The sequence below is a fragment of the Mesocricetus auratus genome, unplaced genomic scaffold (genome assembly GCF_017639785.1).
Source record: "Mesocricetus auratus isolate SY011 unplaced genomic scaffold, BCM_Maur_2.0 Super-Scaffold_100004, whole genome shotgun sequence".
NCBI lineage: Eukaryota > Metazoa > Chordata > Mammalia > Rodentia > Cricetidae > Mesocricetus > Mesocricetus auratus.
Window position 1 is genome coordinate 62,136,762 of NW_024429189.1, and position 18,327 is coordinate 62,155,088.

The 18,327-nt window shown below is 39.2% G+C and overlaps 1 protein-coding gene across 7 annotated transcripts in view; it reads right to left on the minus strand.

Moving 5' to 3' along the window:
• Positions 1–18,327, minus strand: part of Ttc17 (tetratricopeptide repeat domain 17) — a 105,747-nt gene that overhangs the window by 50,994 nt on the left and 36,426 nt on the right. For all 7 annotated transcript variants that reach the window (XM_005064886.4, XM_040745909.1, XM_040745907.1 and 4 more), the window contains exons 10-16: positions 18,156–18,268; positions 15,908–16,054; positions 13,909–14,024; positions 13,587–13,752; positions 11,889–11,966; positions 11,518–11,742; positions 8,649–8,835 (exon numbers count right to left, since the gene is read on the minus strand). In XM_005064886.4, the coding sequence (XP_005064943.1) occupies positions 8,649–8,835; positions 11,518–11,742; positions 11,889–11,966; positions 13,587–13,752; positions 13,909–14,024; positions 15,908–16,054; positions 18,156–18,268 (1,032 nt within the window). The remainder of the gene's footprint in view (positions 1–8,648; positions 8,836–11,517; positions 11,743–11,888; positions 11,967–13,586; positions 13,753–13,908; positions 14,025–15,907; positions 16,055–18,155; positions 18,269–18,327) is intronic.

Below are 18,327 nucleotides of genomic sequence, written 5' to 3' on the forward strand. Positions count from 1 at the left end.
ACTAACGTGTATAAACTAATGACACGATCACTGCATGGTATGATTAAGGGGAAGGTTTTTATTATATGTATGAGAGAGAACAGCCAAAGGCATCTGGAAGAGTCCAGAGCAGAAATAAAAAAGTAGACTGAATTCAGCCAGCAGACTTAGCCCAGCAATGAGAGAAGCACAGTAGAGTTGGGATGGAGGGAGATAAAGACAAAAGAGAGTAGGCAAAAGAGAGACCAAGGGGTGCATAGTTGAAATAGCAGGGCTATAAGGAGAATGAGAAGCTGAGGGTAGTGAAGCTCCCGAGCTGCAGGAAGTTTAGGGTAGGGGGGTCAGGAGAGGGAAGAAGAGACGAGAAGAACCAGGATGCCCGCATGGACTCTGAAATGTGTAAAAGTTGAGAGCAGGAGGCTTGCCCTTTCTCCTAGAGTGAGGATATAACACAAGGTCAACACCGTTAGTACTTAGGGCTAACTGCGCTTTACTTTTTTGTGTTTAGTAAATTGTCCTGAATTTCTTGAGTTTAGTAAATTGTAAGGGCAGTGTATTCAAACAGGAACCCGAGACTTAGTAATTCTAGGCCTTGGGTCTAGTGATTCCTCATAGGACTCAGATGTAAGCACCAGGAATTCTTATCATTACTATGCATAGTGAGGGCATTTAAACCAAAGTTTAACAGAATTATTTTTAATTACATTTTTAATATGTACATGTGTGTTCTCCAAACTCAGAATTCATAAGTTGTTTCCTAACATACAAAATGTATTGCCAAAGGCAAAATCACTTAAAAAAAATTTCAAAGAGCCCTCTACCAGTGAGGGATGGGTACCATATGTATGTGTAGTAAGTATATTCTGCCAACAACCTTTCTGAAAGGGGAAGACTTATGCAAATGCAACTCTGTGAGAGCAAACTTTTATGTCCTGGTTAAATTTTTTGTCAACATTGTCACAAGTTAGGGTTATATGGGAAGAGGACACCCTATTGAGAAAATAGATAAATACTCACCTACACTTTTCCTGCCTTAATGTCTTCTTCTTTCCAATTCTCCTGCATCTTCCCAGCCTCTAATGTAAGCTAAAGTGCCCTACTAATTAGTTGCTGATACATTCTCCATTCTATATCCAGTTACTCAGGCACTTCCATCCAAGCTTGTGATTTAAGAACCAAAAACCAAACAACAACGCAGGTGGCAAGGGCTCACAATCATAGTTTCTAACCTATTCTTTACTGACCATTATAATATTCATATAGTTAAATGTCAACATCTCTTTTTGATAAGTCCCGAGGCAATGCAAGCGTAGTCTGTCTAAACACACAGCTTTCCCCTCTCAGCTTTCTCACTCATCTTCACTCCTTTATTAAAGTTGCACCAGCTGTTCAGGAGCTGACTTCCTTGCCTTCTCTGTCATTCTCCATAATTTCTTTTTACAGATGTTTTGTTTTATCCTAAACATGATCATGTCTCACCTTCTTTTCTCCCGTGTCTGACTCAGGCCAATATTACCTCTCATGGACACATGCACGCGTGTGTGTGTGCGTGCGTGCACATGAGCGAGCGTGCATGCGTGTGTGCGTGTGCGTGTGCGTGTGCGTGTGTGTGTGTGTGTGTGTGTGTGTGTGTGTGTGCCCTTGAGTTTGCCAAGCATGTAGAGGTGGAAAACAGGTTAACAATGGGAGACTTCCAGTCAGGCAGTAGTGGCTCATGCCTTTAATCCCAGCCCTCAGGAGGCAAAGGCAGGCAGATCTCTGTGAGTCTGAGGTCAGCCTGGTCTACATAGTCACACAGAGAAACCCTGTTTCAAGTATCAAACACCACCACCACCAAACAACAAAAAACCAAAACCTAAAACAACAAAAACCAATGGGATACTCCCTCTATTCCCTCCATCTTATTTTTTGGGAAAGGTTCTCTCACTGAACCTGGAGCTCACTGATTGTTACGTTGGCTAGGCAGTGAACCTCTGGGATCCTGCTATCTCTACTCCAACTACCCTGTGCCCCTCCGCCAAGTGCCAGCGTTAGAGATGGGCACTACCACACCTGGCTTTTATATGGGTACTAGGGGTCTGATATCATGGCCTCATGCTTACGCAGCAAGCAGTTTCTCTCTGAGCCATCCCCTAGCTCCTCTCATGGATTCTTTGGAAGTATCATCCTAACTGGTCTTCTTGTCTCTACCCTCACTCCACCACAATCTATTCTCAGCAGAATTTGGTTAAAATGTAAATTAAGTCACTTTATCACTGTTCAAAACCTTCCAAACATCTTTCTCTTGGAACAAATGCTCTAGCTATTAAAACAACCTGCCACACAATAAACAAGAGGCTCTTATCCTCCTTTCATATCCTGAAATCCTCTAATGCTATGTATGGGCATGGCCAGCCCGTAAGTCTTTGCTAAATGCCATTCTTCAGTGGGATGTCCCTGACATGCTTGTGCTGTTTCCCCACAGCACCCACTCTCCAATTCTTGGAATGAGAATATAAGTTCATAAGAGATGAAACTTTGGTATTTGCTTTCCAGGTCCTAGAATATTTCCTAGCACAAAGTATTGCCCGAATGAATAAATAAACTACATGGGAGTTCTTCAGATGAAAGAAATCAAATGCTACTTTGTTGCTTAAAGATTATATTCCTAGGCTAGTGAGGTGGCTCATGGGTTAAGATGTTTGACATGCAATCCTAGTGACCTGAGTTTGATCCCTAGAACTCATATAAAGGTGGAAGGAGAACCAACTCCACAAAGTTGTCACCTGAGCCCCACATGGGTGTCACAGGGTATGTGCCCCAACTCACCACAGTATTTGCACACACAATAATAAATAAATAAATGGAAAATTGAAAAAACATTATATTTACTATCACTGCTGTGGGGACAGCTCAGTTGTAGAACACTTGCTGAGCAAACATGAGAGCCTGGGTTCAATTTCCAGCACTGTGTGGGGGGTGAGGAGAACAACAGATTATAGATGTATCCACCATAGTTCATTCTCACCATGTTTATTTTCTTGGGAATTATTTGGCTAGGATCCTGTTTCCCCACTTTTTTTTTTTTTTTGCTGGGGACTTATTGCAGGGCACTGCATATTCTAGAGAGGCCCTTTGTCACTCTACACTTCCAGCCCTTACTATACTGATAGGATAGACAGTTGTGGAAAGAGCGTGCATATGAGTCAGTAGGCTCATTTCTCAAAAGACAAAAAATTACATGTAGGACAAAAGGTTTTCATTATAATTTAAGAAAAAGGCTTGGAATGGTGGTGCATTCCTATAAGCCCAGTCTTCAGTAAGATAAAGTCAGAAGATCAGAAGTTTAAGTGCAAGCTGAGCTATACTGCAAGGCCCTGCCTAAGACTAAACAGCCAGAAGATATTTACACAATGTGTTAGTTATGGTTTCTATTGCTGTGATAAAACATCGTGATCAAAAGCAAGTACAGGAGGAAGGAGCTTATTTCATCTCATAGCTTATGGTTCATCATGCAGGGTTGTCAGGGCAGGAAATCAAGCAGGAACCTAGAGGCAGGAGCTGATGCAGAGGTCATAAAGGCATGCCGTTTACAGGCCTGCTCTACATGCCTTACCCAGCCTGCTTTCTTACTGCATTGTTGCCACTAGTAGAAATAGTGGGTGGCAACACCCAAAATGGGTTTGGTTCTCAATCACTAATTATGAAAATGTCCCTACAGAGTTGCCTACAGCTGTATCTTAAGGAGATTTTTTTTCTCAAGTGAGAGTCTCTCTTCCCAAATGACTCTAGTTTGTGTCAAGTTGACATAAACTGAGTTGGGACACATATATTCACTTTCTTTCGCAGCATGAAATATAAGCCACTGGTTATCAGAGTCTGTTACACAGTGACCTAAAAGATAAAATATATGTTAAAAGATCTAATTGCATTACTTCTTTTGTGTGCATGCGTGCGTGGGTGTGTGTGTGTGTAGATCAAGACAATTTTGGGAGCTGGTTCTCTCCTACCATGTGGGTCTTCAGGAATCCAATTCAGACTGTTATGCTTGACAGGAAATGCCTTTACCCACTGAGCCATCTTGCTGGTCCCAGAGATAAAAATTTTGTCCATAAAATCTAAGTGCTGGGAACCTCTAAAGAAAAACACTGCTTACTGACTTAACACAAATACAGTTACCAGTTTCTGTATAAAACCCAAGGCAATTCACACGCAGCAAACTAACGAGCAAGATCCAGAAACATCAAGGTAATGAGAAGAGCATCTTCTGTATGCTTGTAGGGTGGTTATGGCTGTTCTCTAAAATCTTCATAATCTAGTGAAATTCATACTTTTTGTATGCACACACATCTTTTAAGGGGTGGTACCAATAATACAGTGATTATACTAGTTTTATTAAACATCCTAAGAATCTACAAACATGAATTATACTACCATGGCAGTGGGGGTGATTTATAGTGTGTTGGAAACAAGAGAGCTAATGAATGAGCCAGACTGGCAGGAAGGCAGTAGTTTGTGTTAGTTTTAGTTCTACTGACTTGTCTTTGACTTGGGCAAATCATAACCTTTGTTTCTAGATCTATAAACTCACGGACTTTTTCTTATTCTTCCCTTATAACAGAAACATCTCAAAAGAATTACCTGGTAATTATAGTCCTTAAAAAGTTTTTAATTGCCGGGCGGTGGTGGCGCACACCTTTAATCCCAGCACTCGGAGGCAGAGGCAGGCGGATCTCTGTGAGTTCGAGGCCAGCCTGGTCTGGCAGCCTCCAAAACAATACAGAGAAACCCTGTCTTGTAAAAAACAAAACAAAACAAATTTTTTTAATTATCTTGTGAAAAAATTGAGGTGGCCTATATATTGAAGTTCTCTCCAAATGTGATGTATAAAAATATCTTAAGGACAAACATACACACAATTCTTGTGAAGAAGTGGCGAAGCATAGGCTTTCAACTGCAGGTGATATATGCTGCAGAGTTCGCAGGAGGCAGCAACACACACGTTTCTTTCTTTAAAATCCAAATGATAGAACTTTGTGCACAGCAAGCCATAAATCTACAAAAATTCTGTCTGCAGGAAATAGACTAAACCTCAGAGAATGAAATGTTACAAAAAAGATATTTCTGTATATGCATGTGATAAATACAGAAACATTGTAAGAAGAATACAAGGTGATCTACCTATATACCACAAGGTACTGAAGTTCATATATACAATTTGGAAATTGTTACAAAGGCTATTTAAACACGTATTATGTAGAAACTTGTCTGAAATTCTAAGATATGTTGATATTTGTGTATGATTTATTCTGTAGACTATCTATTTATAACTTCTAAAGATCTGGTGTAATGTTTTTAGTTGAACACATGTCTTGGTGCATTGATGGTAAACACCTATTTTTGAAAATACTACATACTTGGGTAATAAACCAGTGCTGACCTAGAAGCATCAACCCTACTGGCTAGCTTAAATAGTGCTAGAAGGTGCTATGCATACTTCCAGAAGAGAAATGAAGTCATCAATCTTTCTAAGCTGTGAGAACCTCATGAAATACAACAATGACTTGTAAGACATGCCCACTGGCGCAATAGTGCCAGTTATGTCGTGGGAGTAAACAACCACTTTCTGATTGGATTTAAGGCCTGATTTGATGAAACCCATACCTGGCACAATTACTGAGCCAAAAACCTAAGTAGATCATAGGTTCTAGAGAAAATCTATTAGTATTATTCTGTTAAATGGACTTCTAATGATTTATCATTGTATCCACAGACAAAGGCACATCTTAACCTTCATTAGAAAAGCTTCTGTTTACAGTAGGTAATGATCAACACAGAGATCTACAATGGGCCAGGGAACAAAGAATAAGAGACTTCAGAATGTTCAGTCCTAAGTAAAATTCCCCACTTCAAAGACTCAGGGGATCACTGTGGAAGGGAGAGTGGGAAAGATTCAAAGAGAGTAGATGACTACAAGGAAACAGTGACTTCTGGAGACAGCAGGGCAGCTATACCTGAACTCACAGTGGTTATGAGAGCATTTAAGTCCAAGCCAGATCAAGTCTCAGCATAAGGAGGGCAGTTGGGCATGAAATTCCACTTGTTAGCCAAAGAGCTGCTAGGAGAGAAATGGTCAGTTCTCTCTAAGAATACAGTCTCTGAAAAGCTGATCATGTTCTCGTGGAAGACCACACATCTAAGAATACGTGGACCATAAACTGGCCTCGAAGTGGGATAGGATACAAAGGAAAGAGAGTGGCTCTGAGAAGAGTTGGGGGAGGGAGGGCGAATATGATCCTAATATGTTTTACAAAATTCTCTAAGAAATATTCTCAAAGAAAAAACTTAAATTGAACCTTTTAAGTCTTCCTTCATAAAACACTTGAGTTTGTTAGAGTAATACACAAAGAAAAATTCAGTAGTAAAGTTCACTCAGTGCAATCACTGAGATTCACACCTGGGAATGTTAGGCAATGCCACTGGTTAGACATTTTGCTGTTCACATGATCATCGTCTCAGATCGGCTGACTGGGAGAGCCTGTTCTAGTAATCAGAGCAAAGGCCTTGCAATTTACACAGTTAGTTACTTAAGTGCAAAGGGCTGACTCTTGTCCAGTGTTTGCTCATGAGTTCTCTCTGGAAGAACAACAGAAATCCATCTTCCAAGGTAAATGGTTTTCTTTTATAGTTTTACTGGACCCATGGATATCATTGAGATAATCTAGACTAGCAGATGCTCCATATCTGATAAAGATCTGTCTCACATTACTTATTCCTCAACAAGTTAGGATCTTAGTGAAAAGTCCATCACAACTAAATTCCTTCTGCTGACATGAGTGACATAAGAATAAAGTGCAAGAAATAAAAACAAAACAAAACAAAACAAAAAAACCCTAAAAAGCTGAACACAAGTGAGCAATATTAATACAAAGGAAAATAACTTTTAGCGGAAGATTACTAAACCTCCAGGAACCAAATTTTAAAGAGATGTGATAGAAGAAGGTAAGGGACATGAGTTCTCCTAATAAAAGACCCTCAGTAAGAAGAACAAGGCTCTTTTTGGTAACCACTACCATCTAACTACCGCCTGTCCTAGGATGAAGTAAGAACAAGAACCATACTTTCTCTTAGAAAGCTCTAAATTGCTGGTATTTACTATAAATGTCTTTAAAATTTCATTTGTATTTAATGCACGCATGTGCATGTTTGTGTGTGTGCGTGTGTGGTTGCACATGTGGAGGGTGGAGGAGCACTTGGGGAGCTGGTTCTCTTCTTCCACCATGTAGATTACAGGAATTGACCTCAGGTCTTCAGGATTGGCAACACGTGTCTTTCCCTGCTGAGTCACCTCACTGGTCTTACCATCAATTTCTAAAAGCTTACTTTTACCCAGTTATCTACTATATGATAAGTTTCTCACTTAATCCTCTCGGCAAGTATGTGACGGTGTTTTCCACTGCAAAGGTAATGATATGTTATTTTACTAGGATCAGAAAGTAAGACAGAGTATGGCTCAGGCTTGAATCTGTATAACTCTAGTGCTGGCCATGACTATTCCACACTAAAATACTATTCAGACCTTCTGTATTCACAAGAACTCTAATTCAGATTATGACCAACACCAGTATGCATCTGATCTATGTTAGTATGCTGCTGAGAGACTTTGGTATTTAATAATGCAAGTACATTTATTCCCAATTCCATTAAAATCCTGAGGCAGCCTGGTAAAGTGAATCAGGAAAACTAGTTTCTGGCTTTAAGCCTATTATAAATCATCTAAGTCAAACCTCATAAACTGGGTGTCAGATTTGTTCAATTTTTAATATCCAAACTGAAGGAACTAGAATGCCGGCCCTCTGCCTAAGCACTATACTATAATCTGGAGAGCAATGGAATGTCCACTGTTGTCCAACGTAGCACTTGCTAGGTGTTGAAGATCCACATACATGTAAACTGTTTCTATCACAGTTCAAAGGCTGACTGTGAAACAGACAATCTTTTCCTTATAATGAAGGTTACTAGAGTTCATGTGACATTTAGAAAGGTTTCATACTTGCTCTGCTAGGCAGACACACTTAAAGACAAAGGACACTGCAATATACCATTAGATAACCATTGTAAAAGGGCAGTAAGTAAAGCTGAACCACTACTCTGAAAGGCAAGAAGCTGTTTTTAGGGACTAAGTATGTAGAAATGTGCTCATAATACATTTCATGAATTTCTTTCACCATGAATATTAGTTATGGTTAAACAGAAATTTAGGGGAGAAAAAATAGGTAATCTCTCAATTCCACTGTAAAATTTAGTCAGTATTTCTTAACTAGGATTCTGGAAACAAACTAAACCTTAACTCTTAAGGCATTTCTTTTTTTTTTTTTTTTTTTTTTTTTTTTAGTTTTACGAGACAGGGTCTCTCTGTATTGTTTTGGAGGCTGTCAGTACAGCCCGGCCTCGAACTCACAGAGATCCGCCCGCCTCTGCCTCCCGAGTGCTGGGATTAAAGGCGTGAGCCACCAACGCCCGGCTCCTAAGGCATTTCTAGGAATTTAATGAATATACTTTTTGCTGTTCACCTGGAATTAGTTTTCTAAACCCTGGAAGATGTTTCTAAAACCATCTCTGTGTTCTTTCAATCATGCCAACAACACTGGTTGAGCTCCTAATTTTTCTGGCATTTAACAGGCACTTACCACTACAAACTGAAGAGGTAATGTTGTACAGAAAAGGGTAAAACTGCATGCAGCGGATCAGCTTTAGGCTGCTTTCACACTCTGGGCATCTGGTAGTTAGCTTCAAGGCCCGCCTGAAGGCTTCAAGTGCCCCGCTGACATTCTTCAGAGCCAGGTAAGCATTTCCCAGGCTCAAAAAGGTCAGCGGCTGAAGAGAAGAGAAAAAAGAATCAGCAGAATGTAAATGAACTGCTGCATTTTGAGAAGCATAAAACCTTCACATTATATTACACTTCTTTGAGTTTTAATTTGGTTGCTCTGTAAAGGTTACACTAAACTGTTCACTTTATTCACACCAGCCAATTCTAAACTGCATTATACACAACTGTATTATATACAACTAAAAGTTGTAACTAGTCTTAAACATGCAACTCAATGAATTTCATATTACATATTAATATATTCTGATAACTGCTACTCAACCCAATATATAAAACAATTAGAATGTTTCCAATATCCCAGAGATTCCCAACCCTATCCCTAAAGAAACCATTGTTGAGATATTGTGGCTTCTACCACCACACATTAACTTTACCCTTTGTGAAGTTCACATGAATGGAATCAAACAGTGGTTTCTCTAATGTGTACATACAAAACATACGTTTTATAGCTTTGTTTACTTAATCTAGAACTAGTTCATGTTTCTAAACTGGGCATGTGGTGCATGCCTGTGACCCCAGCACTTGAAAGACAAAGGCAGAGGAGCATCGCAAGCTTTGGGACCAGTTTGGACTAGCACAGTTGAGATCATCTTAGAAAACAAAACATTGTTATTAGAAGACTAAAAAGTGTTCAAACAAAGAAGTGGTATTTTAAAATAAGCTAACCAGTTTTATGAAAGTTAGTTCAGAGGCAATATACTGTTACTATTGTAAGTGAACTATTGTATGTAAAACACCTGCAGGGTGCCCAGCTCTAGTAGAATAAAAATCTAATATAGGAAAACAAATGAAATGTTCAATACAGGTGAAGATATATGTACAATGAAGATTTGTAGCCCTTGCTTATGATCATATGTACAGTCCAAACGTTTTGTTGGACCATCTGGCCCTGTAAGGTATCACAGCTATCAAAATATTTTCTATTTCACTGACTTACTAATTTCAGTGCTAAGATAGTTACCTGGAAAACAGAAAAGGCTCTGATAGAAACCAGCATTAATAACAGTTACTAAGGCTGTCAGCTACCTAAAGAGTAAGTCATGCCGGGCGGTGGTGGCGCACGCCTTTAATCCCAGCACTCGGGAGGCAGAGGCAGGTGGATCTCTGTGAGTTTGAGGCCAGGCTGGACCGACAGCCTCGAAAACAATACAGAGAAACCCTGTCTCGAAAAACCAAAAAAAAAAAAAAAAAAAAAAAAAAAAGAGTAAGTCGTGGTATGCCAATCTCTGGACTATACAACCATTTAAATGAATGGCTTTAAAACTATATAGTAGCAGTTTTTATAAATGTATTAATCTTTAAGGTTCACTATGAAATACTTGCAATCCCTGGTTATAAGTGAGTATTTTCAATGCTGACATCTGGGGAGGGAGTGTTGGTTAGGGTGTATTTTTGCTACTGTTATCCAGATTCATTGACTTCTCTTTTTATCTTGTAGAAATACCAGAGCACTTCACAACTAAATACAGAAAGACAAGTATCTCTATGAGAGCTCAGTTTTTCCTTCTTCAGAAAAACGTCACTTAGCTGCCTTAGGTGGTAGTGCAGCAAGTGAACACAGGAAGTGTCCTGGACTATGGCAGCACCGGGTCTTCCATGGTATGCCTACTTCATCACAGCCTAGCGCATGGGCATCATCTATTCTCACCGAGCATGGCTGCTACAGACCAAGCACTGGGTACTATCTCATGGACGTACTAGCAACCTGACCTGCTGGAAAGTAGAGGAATCATAAAATTATGCTTAAAATTTAGTTGTAAATTTATGAATCCTTAATGGGCAACATCCTATATTTAAAAATTTAGTTTTAGGAAACCTTAAAGAAACCTGAGTTGTTCATACTCATCTTTTCCAACGGATTCTCCAGAGATAAAACATATAATCATTTTGGTGTTAGGTAAGGGCAACTTAGTTGTATATACATTACAACTGCATTTCATCAAACTTAATGTGATAAATCAGTAAGATGAATTATGATGTGATATCTTACAAATAAGAATTAAAAATAACAACAAAGCAGTTACCTTGGGCATGGCAGCGTGTATCTGTTACCTTGGCACTGGATATATTGTGTTGTGCATGCTAGGTTAAGCTCTATCACTGAGTTCTATTTCCAGTCCCCTGCCTATTATTTCTTACCAAAACAACTGTTTAACTGTATTTTGTTTCAGAGGATATAACTATGTTTGTATATTAAAAAATTCCATGTATAAGACAGTATAATACTGAGCAAGGTACATTCAGTAATGAGTTGGATAAAAAAAGAGCCAGGTGTTGCACACTGACATAGAAAGTAAAGTATACTTTGATGGCTACACAATTCTTGCTTACATGCAAGCTTTTAAAAAGCTAACTGAGAATTGTAAATTTCATTCATTTAAATTTGAAAAGAGCTAGCATGATGCTACATGCCTGTTATGTTGGGTCATGAGCCCGAGGCAGGAGAATTTTGAACTGAGGTGAGCTCTGGCTATATAACTGACCCTGCCTCAAAATATATAAATAATTAAAATAAAATACATTTTTTCTTTTCTTGAAATATGTGAACTTTAACCTGAAAAGCAAACTTGACACTTTTTGTATCCCTCCTAGACAAAATCAAAGAGCACTCTACAACCAAGCTGTTCTCATATACATGGCTGCAAGAAGGTAAGTAAAAAGTACCTCACCTCGGAGCTGTTGACAGCCAGCGCTTGCAGGAGCAGCTTAGTAGCATCAAGATGAAGGCCGTAATGAATCAAAAGGTTGGCCAGGTTGACAAGAGGAATGTCCTGGTATTGGAGCGGAGCTAAATTCAAAGCCCTCTGAAGGCAGGCGATAGCGAAAGTGCTATTTCCTACTGCTCTCCAGTACAGTCCTGCTTCATTCAGAATGAGCCACACCGGAGCGTTTGGCTGACAATGTCAAAGCACTTCAGTTATATAAAAAGTACAGTACTAGCTCTAAATAGAATTTTTAACAAATACATTAAAAACTAAAACTTAGTATTTAAGTTTATAGTTAATATTTAAGTTTTAAATGCCTCAAACAAATGACTTACCTTGTTAATAGCATGAAATAAAAAAGACCCAATTTCTTCTTCTGGGATAGTATAGTTTTTAATACGGGAAAGCAAAATCTGAAAATATCAAAAGAAACACTGACTCAATTGAAAATACCAGGGAAGACATCTGGAAGAATCTCTATGATGGCATTCTTTAAATGAGTGCCTCAGAATTTTTAACCTATCTATCTATCTATCTATCTATCTATCTATCTATCTATCTATCTATCTATCTATCTATCTATCTATCTAGCATGAGTGTGTATGTATTTTGTGTATGTGTGCTCCTATGTATATATGTGTGTGTGACATGTGGAGGCTAGAGTTTGATGCAGGGCATCTTACCCTCCTCTGTCACTCCCTATTTTTTGAGACATAGTCTCACTGAACTTGGAACTCACTGACTTGCTAGACTAGCCGATAAGTAAATACCAAGAGTCCTCCTGCCATCACCCATCCTTAGCAAAGGGAGATTATAAACACGTGTCACCACACTCAGCTTTTTACAGAGGTACAGGGATCTAAACTCAGGTCCCCTGCTTGTGTGGCAAACACTTAACTCACTGAGGTATATCCAAACCCCCAAGAACAATTACTCACAAATAATCATATGTACAGCATACATATGTACTAACAAGTATTCTACAGCTCACATATATGCTCTAGTTTTCTTCAACTATGAGAGTTAAAAGATGCACACACATTCTCTGTCTGTCTGTCTCTCTGTTTCTCTTTCCAGTAAAATACCCTCCCACATTAAAGGTAACTTATGTGTGTAGAATCTAATGAGAAATTATCCAGAATCAACAACATGCAATACTGGATATATTAAACTCTGCACTCTTCCTTCCCAAGCTGGAAAGAACCAGACCTCAATTCAGCTATTTTTTCTCCTGCAGTGTTTGTGTACTTGTGAGCAATCTAAAGAAAGGTTGTGCCTTAATTATTTTGATGTTCTAAGAACCAACAACAGTACCTGGTAAATGATTGCTTTTCGGCTTTAATGAATGTGTACTAAATTTAAGTACTCACTATACTCAGTTTAAAACACCACCAGCACCAAATTAGTTGCCATGGTCTGTTTCCCTATAAAAAGATAATGCTGTCATTTGTAGTTTGTGAGTAGTTACGTTTGTTCAAATATTGTAATCTACATATTATCCCTGGAATACACATCTATCTATAGTAATAAAGTACTCTTAGTCATACACAGCTAATAAGAACTAAAGGAAATAGTATTAACAGAAACTATTCATACTTTTGTTGGATGGCTATCAAATTAAGAGATTTCCAGGGACCTCACATAGTTCCAAAACAAGTGACAAGGCCAGAGCAGGAGAACTTTCAAGCCTTGAATTGTATAAACCTGTGGAGCTCAGCAGGCACAAAGCTTAACTGAAGATGTCAGGATGGCCTCCATCAGACAGAGTTCTATGTCTTCCGTCTTCACAATGCTCTGGGTTAGAGGCACACACAGTGCTCAGAAGGACACCATGCACTGCAGCCCAGGAGCATTTCTGTTGCTCTGCTGTTAAGAAGCATGGTGACATCTCAGCCATCTCATCAATTCTCAATGCTACTTTAGTTTCTCTAGCTGAAAACCTAGCACCTTCCTTCAAGTTTCTGTTCCATGTACGAGGCTTTCGAAGTCACCCAGAATGGACGCCAATAAACAGCAGCCTAAGTGAGCCTTACTTTGCGTGCATGGTCATCGGGTATTTTGGCTTTCAGATCCATGCGGACCTCTAATTCTTTGACTAAGAAGGACAGGGTGTGGCTTTTTCTGAAGTCAGTTATGGAACAGTCAGGGGTTTGGGCCTCTTCTTTTGAAGAATAATCATCACTGGTCAGTTCGTGGATCCTGGCATAAGAAAAAGGAACAAGATTCATATATTCAAAGTTTGGGTGAGTTCAAGACAAAGACTTAACCTTTCAAGTCCAAGGCTGGTGCTCTCAAAGAACCGCCAGAAGACAATCATGCAGAATCAGGTGCTTTGCCAAATCCATCAGCACTTGCCTGAGTCCTTTGTTCTCTGGAGGCAGAAAGTATGTTGGTAATTCCCCACCAAGAGGGACTCTGGGATAGCTGTCTGTACAATCTGCTCTTTTAGGCCAAAGAATATGTTGTTTATCCTACGAAAGAAATAAATCTTCTCATAGATTACTTTAGATTCAACATTTCAACATGCTAAATGAACTGTTAAAAGAATTTAGGCAAACTAGGGGCTGGAGCAATGGTTCAGAGATTAAGAGCACTGACTGTTTTTTCAGAGGACCTAGGTTTCATTCCCAGCACCCACATGGCCGCTCACAACTATTTCTAACTCTAGTTCCAGGGATCTGATGCCCTCTTCTGGTCTACACAGACCACATCAGGCATGTAATGCTCATACACACAGCTAACACAACTGTCATATCATATACATAAAAATAAGATATATAAATCTAAAACTTAGACAGTAATTTAGGTATATGTGGTCGTTTGAATGCTTAGTCACCAAGGAGTAGCACTATCTGAAAGGATTAGAAGAATTAGGATTTATGGTCTTGTTGGAGGAAGTATGTCATGGGGGGAGGTGGCTCTGAGGGTTTAAAACCCCATGCCAAACCCACTGTCTTTCTCTCTGCTTGAGGATCAGGATGCTAACTCTCAACTACTTCTCCAGCACCATGTCTGCCTGATGCCACCCTCCCTTCTATGACTAATAACTCTCTGACGCTGTGAGCCAGCTCCCAATGAAATGCTTTCTTTCATAAGAGTTGTCTTGGTCATGGGGTCTCTTCACAGAAACAGAAAAGCAACTAAGACACTATACAAGAATGGTGGAACAGAAAAGTAACGCTTTCAGATAAATGTGGGTACTCTGGCTGATCTTACAATATTCCTTCTATCAGACTCTTAGTCTGAATTACTCTGTTTGCTTCATTACCGACTGGGTGGTACAGGGCAGGCCTATGTTAGCTGAGCCAATGAAATACAAGGACAGACTGGCGGCATTACTAGAAAGAAAAGAAAGCCTCAGCCTCATATGAACAGAAAAGCTTGCTTTCCAGTTGCTGATGTATCTCATCACATTTTCAAATGAAAACAGTAATGTGCCTGACACCATAAGAGAGGAAGGAAAGAAGTCACTGGTAAAGTCACTGGTCACTTGCAGTCACCTGAGCCTCAAGTCTATCTCTGGACTTTGTATAATAAGGGGTACATCTTTGGAGGTGCAGCTTGTAACATGTACCTGAAAGCACACATAAGCTCCTCATGCCGACAAAACACACAAACAAGCAAACAAACACCAACCAACAATCTTTGATTAAATGCCAAAACTTAATAATCCCTTTAATAAGGCAACTCCAATGCTCAAGCGATCTTCCTGTCTCAGCTTCCCAACAATTCCTTTAGAAATCTGTAAAATGTTCATTTTTCTACATACAAATAACTGTACTAAGGGCCTACAAACCCAAATTTTGATAATTAAATCTAATGGCTGAATTAACTGTTACAATAAATAAATATTCAATTAAATTTTGAAGTTTTAATGGTAAATAAAAAGTACACATTTTTGTCCTTATGTCCTAGCTAGCATACAACCTATCTAACATACAATTTCCTCATGGTAGCCTATAAATATATTTACCAGTGTAATCACTGTATGCATCTTCCATTAGTATAATAAAGCTTCAAGAGGGCAAAAAGCTTATCTCCTACATCCTAGTATCAGCCTAGCATTCAGTATTGACTGAATAAGCGAAGAAGACACAAGCTAGTAATCACACCCAGCATGAAAAACTGGAATCAGGGTTTCACCTGCTCCACTGGATTGTGTGGAACTTAGTAAAGACCTTACTGACCCATGATTACCTAACAGAATGACGTCCATTTAATAGTAAGTTTACTGCATGTACGGTGTACGAGGCTGGACAGTGTCAGGCCACATTAATCATTGCAGTGGACAGCCACAGTTTTAAGAGACCATGTTTGCTGGAGAAAACGCCTTTATCATTCTCTATACACTTACCCTGTATGCATCAGAGTCACGGCCCCACACCCAGAGGACAGAATGGGCTACAGGAGAAGACTTGATGGACTCACTGACATCACTCTGATTTGAAGGAACATCAACATTCACAGACATCATACTGGAGGTTGATGAATCATCACCAAACTAGAAAATAAAAACTTTAATTCAATTGTGAGTGGAAATGGAGTTATGAGGGAGATTTTACTTAAACAAAAAAACCTAGTGAACATTCATCAGTAGTCTAACAGAAATTCAGAAAGCATGTCAGCAATAAGCAATAGGATCATTTACTTCTTAGAACTATGTCCCAACAGTGTTCAATTCCATACAATTTTTAGAGCTAAAGAGGTGAAACTAGAAAAATGAAGAACCACACACATACACAGCTTTCCTCCAAACCAAGATAAATTATTTGCTGCACCTGTAAGACACCATGGTTCGACAGGGTACAGAATGTGAAACAGACCATGAGAGGGATGGATAGGAAGGGCATGAGAGAAAGGAGTGAGCATGCTAAATTTGTACTTCTAGGTCTTACGAATAGAAAGACACTCTTCTGGTACACAGACATTATATAACTGAAAGGATACTGATCCAGGGCAGTTCTCAAACTACTAGGACATCTAAAAGTCACACTGGATTTCAATCATATTTCCAAATCCCCCCTTTTCCTCTTTACAATGCTTGTGCTTACGACAGGAGATAGATAGACTCTCAGATGGTGTGAGTCTTTATTCATTGTCTTAAAAGCCAAACATGTAGGAGTGCTAGTGATTGGTCCATGGAAATCAGAGGAGCATAAGTTCCACATTGCTGCTGTCCCTCCTGAAAGGCCTATGTATCTTTGTTTATTACTTGTGGTAGTTTGAATGTAATTGTCCCCCATAAGCTCATAGGGAGTGGCACTATTAGGAGATGTTGTTCTGTTGGAGTAGGTATGGCCTTGTTGGAGGAAGTTTGTCACTTTGGAGTCAGGCTTTAGGGTCTCATATATGCTCAAGCCATGAGCAGTGTGTCTCAGTTCACTTCCTGTCAAGATGTAGAACTCCAAGCTCCTTCTCTGGCCCCATGCACACCTGCATGCTGTCATGTCCCACCATGATGACAACTGACTGAACATGTGAACTGTAAGTCACTCAACTGAATGTTTCCCTTTATAAGAGTTACCATGATCATGGTGTTTCTTCATGGCAATAGAAGCCCAATCTACGACACTATTCCTATTAATATTGTCTAGGGTTTTTTAAATTAAAGGGCTCAAATTTGCTTATGGTTTGTTCTCCTAGAAATGTTTTCCTGACTCTTATTTTAACAGTTTGTCTCTGGAAATTTCTTGAGGCTAGTGCACAATGGGTCTTATGAAGGATAGGATAAATGCTGGTTTTGTTTTGTTATCTTTTTTATGATTATTAATCTGGTTGTGCATGCTCCCTCTTCACTCATCCAGCAACAGTTTCACACCATCCAGTTTCATTGTATTTACATACTCTTTCTTGAAAAAAAGACAGGCTAGAATGGCTGCATGTGCACACACAGGTGAGGATGAGTATATGTGTGTTGTATATATATATATATCCATACAGAGATGGTTACAGAAAGCATATGCCTACCAATGGTACTTAATAAGTATTTTTTTTTAGTGGCAATATAATTTTGTTGGTATTTCTTGAGGGGCAAAAAGATGGGATTTGAGGAAAGATGTTTCTCTCTCCCACATCTTATGTAGGTCCTAGTCATGCCTTCATGCCTTAGAACAGTGACTCTCAACCTGTGGGTCCAGACCCGCACAAGGTCGAATATCTGATATTTACATTCATGACAGTAGCATAATCAGCTATGAAGTTGCAATGAAATAATTTTATGGCTGGGGAGTCACCACAACATGAAGAACTATATTAAAGGGTTACAGCATTAGGAAGGTTGAGAACCACTGCCTTAGAGAGATAAATTAAAACTGAATTAAATAGTAGTAACAGTTCAAGTTTAGCTCCCATAACAAAGGGGGAAAAGTACACATGAATGTAGACACAGTGCTAGTACTTTGGGAAATGGACTGTTATCCATGCAGCTGATAATTCACAACAAAATCTGCCTTCACACACGTAATAGACAATAAAAATCTTAAAAGCTTTAAATGGCAGTAACACATTTTAGCAACTGAATTCACAAAAAGTCAAAGGAACAAAACATGATATATTTATACATAGGTGAGTTAGCAAGAACTAGAAGAGACCAAGAAAAGGACCTGAACATAGTCCACATTTTCAAAGATATCTCCTCGATGGTAGCGCACAGGTTGGTCCCATTGGCAATGCAAACTATGCTGCTGGTTGACAAGACGGCATATCTGATGATTTCCTGGGGCAAGAAGAAGTTACACAAATGATGAGCAAGGTCATGCAGTGACAGCATGCTTT